This window comes from Sycon ciliatum, chromosome 2, assembly GCF_964019385.1.
Source record: "Sycon ciliatum chromosome 2, ocSycCili1.1, whole genome shotgun sequence".
Classification (NCBI taxonomy): domain Eukaryota; kingdom Metazoa; phylum Porifera; class Calcarea; order Leucosolenida; family Sycettidae; genus Sycon; species Sycon ciliatum.
Genome location: NC_088644.1, coordinates 21635186 through 21642058, shown reverse-complemented (window position 1 = coordinate 21642058; position 6873 = coordinate 21635186). Strand labels below are relative to the sequence as shown.

Here is a 6873-nt window from a genome sequence, read left to right as displayed (position 1 = left end):
ATACAGCAGTACCTGGCACCACCTTCTGAACCGGGTCAGCCCCCCTGATCACTACATGTAGTTGATCTACATGACATGTATATTGTACTCGTATATCCCAAATTCAAAGGAGCTCAACCTCAACTACATCGTACTAGTACTAGTAGTAGGTCAGTATGTACCTGGCTGGTTACCTGACGTCGTTCCCAACCTCTCAAGTGGATGACCTGGCTTGGCAGCCACCACTGCTGCCGCGAATAACCCAAGCTCTGCTGAACACCCGCGTAGACTACCTCTGCACTTGCAAGGAGAACATCAACAGCATGCTTTGTTCAGCCGGAGTGGCCAGCCAGTCAGCCTCACGTGAAATTTAACGGTAGGTAAGGAATTAAGCCAGGAATGAGGGGAAGTACACGTAAGTCGAGAGCCACTTTGAGCTGAGGTTAGAGGAGACATAGTTTCTGGCGAGCTTTATAGGCAGACATGCACTGTTGGTTCGTCAAGGGCCATGCTTTGGAAACGAGAGGTACAAGTCCTGCTTGGAAGCGGGTGGATACCGTGCAGCGACCCACAATGAATTGGGAAGTACGTGCCTGACACAACCGGGGTACCATGGATGGGGCAACATGGATTCCGACCTTTGGCCTCTGGTTGGTGGATCTGGTCTACATGTCTCCCTCCCCACCATTTAGGAGCTACCTCTGACACATGTTGCCCGATCATGGGGTGGATCGCAACAGCGCGCTCTCCAGAGTGCTCCCATCTTCCCAACGATCGCAATGACGGGCTCTCCAGAGTGCTCCCATCTTCCCAACGATCGCAATGACGGGCTCTCCAGAGTGCTCCCATCTTCCCAACGATCGCAATGACGGGCTCTCCAGAGTGCTCCCATCTTCCCAACGATCGCAATGACGGGCTCTCCAGAGTGCTCCCATCTTCCCAACGATCGCAATGACGGGCTCTCCAGAGTGCTACCATCTTCTGCGAGATACTCTATAGTGTTTCATCAAAGCCAACGTGCTCATCGATCGTGATGCCCAGGGCCAGATACTTGACATGGGGGACTACTGGCAGCGAGCCTCCACGGTGTTTGGCAGTAATGTCTTATCCGGAAATGTGCAGGACATGCCTCTTGCTGGTGTTAATTGCGGATTGGATAGCGTTTCTGGAGGTGGTCAGCAATCTCGTTTGAGGCCTCAGTGAGAACCCAAGATATGTCATGGCAATCACCGCCGATCAGGGCGGCTGAAGACTGATGAGTGCAATATTCTTGATACTGTGTATTATCTAATAAGGATGGCGTAACACCTCTGTAGCCTTGTCATGATTCTAATTCCGACCGCCCACAGTCCTTGGCTACACTAAATTTGATGATGAAAACCTCTCCAAATCTCTCCAAAACAAACTTCAAATTCTTTCCAGTCTTTCGCCCAAGAGGGCATCCTCAGGGATATGCTACTCCCGTGAACCAAAAGGGACGGGACGAGCTAGTGATGGCAGGCACATTTCTGGTATAGATGCCCCCTCCATAACCATCACTACCGCCACTACCAGAATATCTCTCTACAAGATTTAGCATCTACCTTTCAAAGTGTGCAATATACCATGCAGGTACATAATGTGACTACCCTCCGTTAAAAACTCATAAAAACTCATACACGTGGATAAAAAAAACTCATCATGAAAACTCATACACGTGGATAAAGAAACTCATACGTATAATATTATAATACAACCCAACAGTGCGTACTAGTGGGATGTATTATACTTATGCTGACTTTCATACAAACTGACAGTTAACTTCTTCCTGTTTCTATGGTGGCGGTCTATATGGGATTTGTATGGGGTTTGTACTACCAAGTATGAGGTTTATATGCCCAGTATAAGCTGCCAGCATGATGGGCAAGTTGACTGGAAGTTTGTATGAAAGGTCAGCATAAACGTGGATAAAAAAACTCATCATGAAAACTCATACACGTGGATCATTAAAGTATATCAGTGTTCATCTATTCTGGTATACCTTCAAATTCTTTCCAATTTTTCGGCGACTCCTGTGAACTAAATGGGACGGGACGCGCTAGCGATGGCAGGCACATTTCTGGTATCGATACCCCCTTCACCATCATCACTGTACAGTCACCTACTTGTGCCTAAATATTTGGCATGCGATACCGCAACAATCACCACCGCCACTACGATTATATCTCTCTACAAGACTTAGCCTCTACCTTTCAAAATGTGCAATACACCATGCAGGTACATTGGCTGCCCTCAATTAAGAACTCATACACGTGGGTCATTAACGTCAATCAGTATTCATTTATTCTGGTATACCCTCTAGTTGAGGTCCTAGCAAATGGCACTATGAGTAGGCCCCGGAGGATAATGCTCGAGAATTTGATGGATTCTGCTTTTCAATATGATCGCATTCTGCTCCAAAATAGCACTGATAATCGCGGCTTGAATTCTGCTTCGGAAAAATGGAAATTGTGGTATAGATTACTAATGTTGCAGATTGATAACAACATACATTGTACTTTGCAGCATAAGTCATGTTTTACGAAACAGAAAAAATTACAAGAAGCACAGAATTATTAATACTCAGCAGGCAAAGGCGCGGTAGTAGCCGTGACCGTGAGGGCATAGTGAATTCTCATGAAAATCCCATATTTTGCAATAATTTGCAAGACTATGCTATTTTTGGGAGAATGAGGTTGAGGATTCCACTGCAGCTTTGCTTATGTTGATTAATATGGCGGTAAATACACACCTGGCAACATGGCGGTAAATACTATGCGGTAAACTCTATGCGCCATGGGCTACCTGATGCACCAGCCTGCTACGCCGGACGCCGCCAACCATGCATCGACTAGGCGCCAGGCGCAAACTGATGGTGGTAGTGGTGGTGGTGGTGGTGGTGAGAAGAAGAGCTCTGTGCCAGAGTAACTTTGCGGCGTAGAGAGCGTGTGTGGGCAGGCGTGTATTTACCGCCATATTAATCAATATGCTAGTTTTCGCAAGAATATGCTAGTCACCAGTTTCTGCAAAACTTGCTGGATTATGCTAGCGCAATGCTTGTTTCCAGAACGTGCTAAATACAGTAACTAGATATAATGCTAGCGTTATCCACCAGGGCCTAGCTATGAGACAACTTCAAGCACAACATTGACCGCATATTAATGTGAAAACTAGTTAGAAGAATTTACGTCATGAATTGCCCATCACTTTCTGCCACATTGTCATCACGTTAATTTTTTTTTTTTTTTTTAAACTCTTACACGTTTCCTACCTTCTTCAAAATGCAATAAAGCCGTTACAAGTCCAAGTAGAAACAAATGATTGTTTATCGTCAGCAATCGCCCCCAAATTTTCGCAATCTCGGCCAAATTATTTTATTTCTTAGTTCCGGTAAATGTGCCGTGTGTACTGCGATCTACGCCTATATGGCCTGTAATCAGCGTGGCTGTAGATCTTGGAAGGTCAAGTCCGCAGATTGAACCATACGTGTGGATGCTATGGGCTTGGAAAGTGAAAGAGGTTGTCAATGACCTGATTTCTCGTAAGTCGTTGGTTGTTTCACTTTTTCTTATTTGCACAGGGGCGTCGGAATGTATTTGACCTTGGTGCGGCTATGAAGAGGCAGGGATGGTCCGCCCCACTCCCCCAGAAAAATTTGGAAAATTGGGCCCGAATAGGCCTCTGATTAAAAAGGGGTGTCGGAATGTATTCGACCTAGGTGTGGCTATGAACAGGTGGGGGGAGTCCCCCGGAAAAATTTGAAAATGGGGCCCATACTCGATTGCTTCAAATTCTCAAGATGAAATTATTGCAAAGAAAAGGACCAAGGAGCTACAAGTTCTGCTATAATGGGCCATTCACACTACGCCCGAAACGTGGCGTACGTGACGTTTTCGTCCAGATAGCCATGACAACATGGAACGCGGCGGGAAAATCGAACCCCTGATACGAAAACGTAGACGACGTATCCAGACCCCTGTACCGACGTTCGTTCTGTCGTTCCGCACTGTTTGTGTCCAAAAGAAGCTGTGCGCACAGCTGTACGAAAAGCGTATACCTGTCTGTGTGAATGCATCTGCATGAAAACGACTTCCGCCAGTACGTCGTATTCCAAAACGTGACGCGCATTGTAATAGCCTATAACACCACCAGCTACTTGGCAATCAGCTCATGCGATAACATTGCACGACTGTACTGCCGTTTACAACTACCTGCCAATCTGCTCCAGCACGTCTTGGATGCTCACTCCAACAGCTTTCCACTTTGGAAGGTTTTAAGTTCTAGTAATAACATAGTTATAAGTAGGGCTCAAACGGTCACGGTTTTACCCCTAACGGTTAACTGCTAAGCTAACGGTCGGTTTAACGGTTATAACCTATAAGCCACGGCAATCCTGCGGACTATTTTTTAACCGTATATTTGACTATACTCATTCAAAAAATGTACCCTTTTCAGCACAACGCACACATGTACATTCTCTTGCATGCTCATTCATACATACTCTCACACCAAGAGACCAGATATGACCGAGTTGACAGCCCAGAAATTGCTTGCGCGTGCGACAGCCTGCGAAAATGCATACTTTGCAACGACCTGATACTTGAAAAATTGACTGAAAAGTTACTGCGTAACCGTTATCTTTATCGGTTAACCGTTAATTCTTCCTAACCGGTCTGCAACCGGTTAATCGGACTAACCGTTTGAGCCCTAGTTATAAGTAACTGGTGGTGCTCGTGGATATTATAACATAACTTGTAGTTCCTTGGTCCTTTCTTTGTTATAAATTAATCCTTGGCTCTCCATCCTGCAGCACCCCATCGCCACCACTGCTGTACATTGCAGCCCCATTCAGTCAATATATTGTTAGTTATTATACGCATTCCCGCAGCAGCGTCAACCAAGCAGTTATGCTTGATCCACACGTTCACTTATGCTGGACATTAAAACAGAGCAGACGTAGATATCTCCTAACAGTTAGAGAATGGGATTCTACAAAACCAATGATCAAAGTTAATACTTCAGTAACATGGAGCGTCACAAAATTGGTCTCATTGGAGAAAACGTCATCATTATTGTCTTCTCATATAGCATCATCGTCAATGGTGAAGAGTGCTTGTGCACACCCTCGTCATGAGTAGAAACAGCCATGGCACCCTTAACGTCACGAGTAGAAACAGCCATGGCACCCTTAATTTAACATTAAAAACTCATATCAACCATTCTATAAGGGGACATCCATAATTATCGATCTTTTTCAAGTCAATATTATTTTTCGTTCATGGGGGTGGGGGTGGGTCATAACTAAACTTTTCGTGAAAATAATAATTATCGATAATTCCGGATGGCACCTAATATTACTATTTGAATCTTTTTTAATAATTGTCTGGCAACTCGACCTCATACATTATAATTTATCTGGCCCGGCCATTGACCATGATATCTTGTTGGTCTGTTGTTGTTGTTGTTGTCATTTCCTCCTTCGTTCTTTTGTTACGGGTGCGTTGTTTCAAGTATAAAAAGACAGAAAAGGCACACATACCATAATCCCGCCTGGCACTTACTCTGTCTCTTCGGCGGCGTGAAGCTCTTGTTGGCCTCGTCTGGGGCTCGGGTGGCGGGTATACCTGCTTGTGCCAGTACGGCGTTCCATCCGTTGCGGAATAACGTTTCCAGCCCGGACTATCGTCAGGCGGATGTTCGGTAGACCAGGTAGACATGACAGGGATATTCGGTGCAGAGAACGACACGTAGATCTACGCGTAGATCTTCGTTGATTATATCGTGGCACGGTACGCAGGTGGCATAAGAAGCAAGTCTTGTCACTGAGTCCGTCAGGGATACCAAACTACACGTCGGTGCTGGAGGTCGGACGGATTGCGGATTTGCTAGGGGACAAAACAGCCGGGCCACAACTAATACTTGGCACAAGCAACAACTCGGACCGGACCTGACCAGGCTTCAGATCCAGGCAACTGGACTCGACGATCGAGCAGCACACTACAGTAGTGGTCCGTATCTATCAGGACTGTCAGCACCTACCTAGTCATTGACCTATGCCTATCTAGGCTATGGCACTGCACTAGTCTTTGGTGAAAGCGGGGAAATGAGGCTGCCACGATCCGAAGGCAGTTCTGCAGTCGCCTGCCACACTGCCGACCTACATAAAGGGTGAAGATTACTGCTAGCTGGGAGCTACGAATCCTCGGGACAAAGACTCGCGACTGTGAAACTTACTTCATGTGCAAACAGTACAAACATAATTGATAGGGTATGACTTCAGGAGTGCGGACAGGCTGAGGCGACTCGACCCGCGAGCGCCCAGGCCTTGTGCGAGCGAGGCGTGATCTTGGTGATCGCGAGCGAGGCGTGATCGCGAGGAGGCCGGGCTTCTACGCTACAAGTGGGGCAGCTCGGCGTGAAGTAAGAGCTAATACTTATAGGTGAGAGATTTGTGTAACACGTGTGGCGAGGTTCACTGCAACAAAAGGCTATCGAGGCAGGACTCGTGAAAGCGACCTCCTCCGAGTCTTTCGGGAGGTCGGGGGTATACGTGAGCCGTAGATCTACATGATTGTGTACATCTACTCGACGCCACATGAAGCCATTTGCCATTTGACGAGCCTACACTGCACTGATGTCTGATGTCACGTCCTGCAACGCACGAACAGATAATAATTGGCTGCACTGACCGTGTACAGACAGTAATTATTCACCCAAGAGGCCATACTACATTGTACATGCGATCGAGTCCACCTACCAAACCAGGTTTTGAACAGTCAGACTAGACGTGCACAATATATAAATAATTGTAATTATAGCACAAAAATTAATAATAATTGACAAGGAGTACAATGTTTTTAGGAAATTAGAGGCCAC

At 46.2% G+C, this 6873-nt stretch overlaps 1 protein-coding gene across 1 annotated transcript in view; it reads right to left on the bottom strand.

Moving 5' to 3' along the window:
- LOC135809198 (uncharacterized) overlaps positions 1-6192 on the bottom strand; it is a 24239-nt gene extending 18047 nt beyond the window's left edge. Inside the window, exon 1 of the mRNA XM_065322486.1 lies at positions 5559-6192. Coding sequence (XP_065178558.1) covers positions 5559-5714 — 156 coding nt within the window. The 5' untranslated portion in view covers positions 5715-6192. The remainder of the gene's footprint in view (positions 1-5558) is intronic.
- Between the last annotated feature and the right edge of the window lie 681 nt (positions 6193-6873).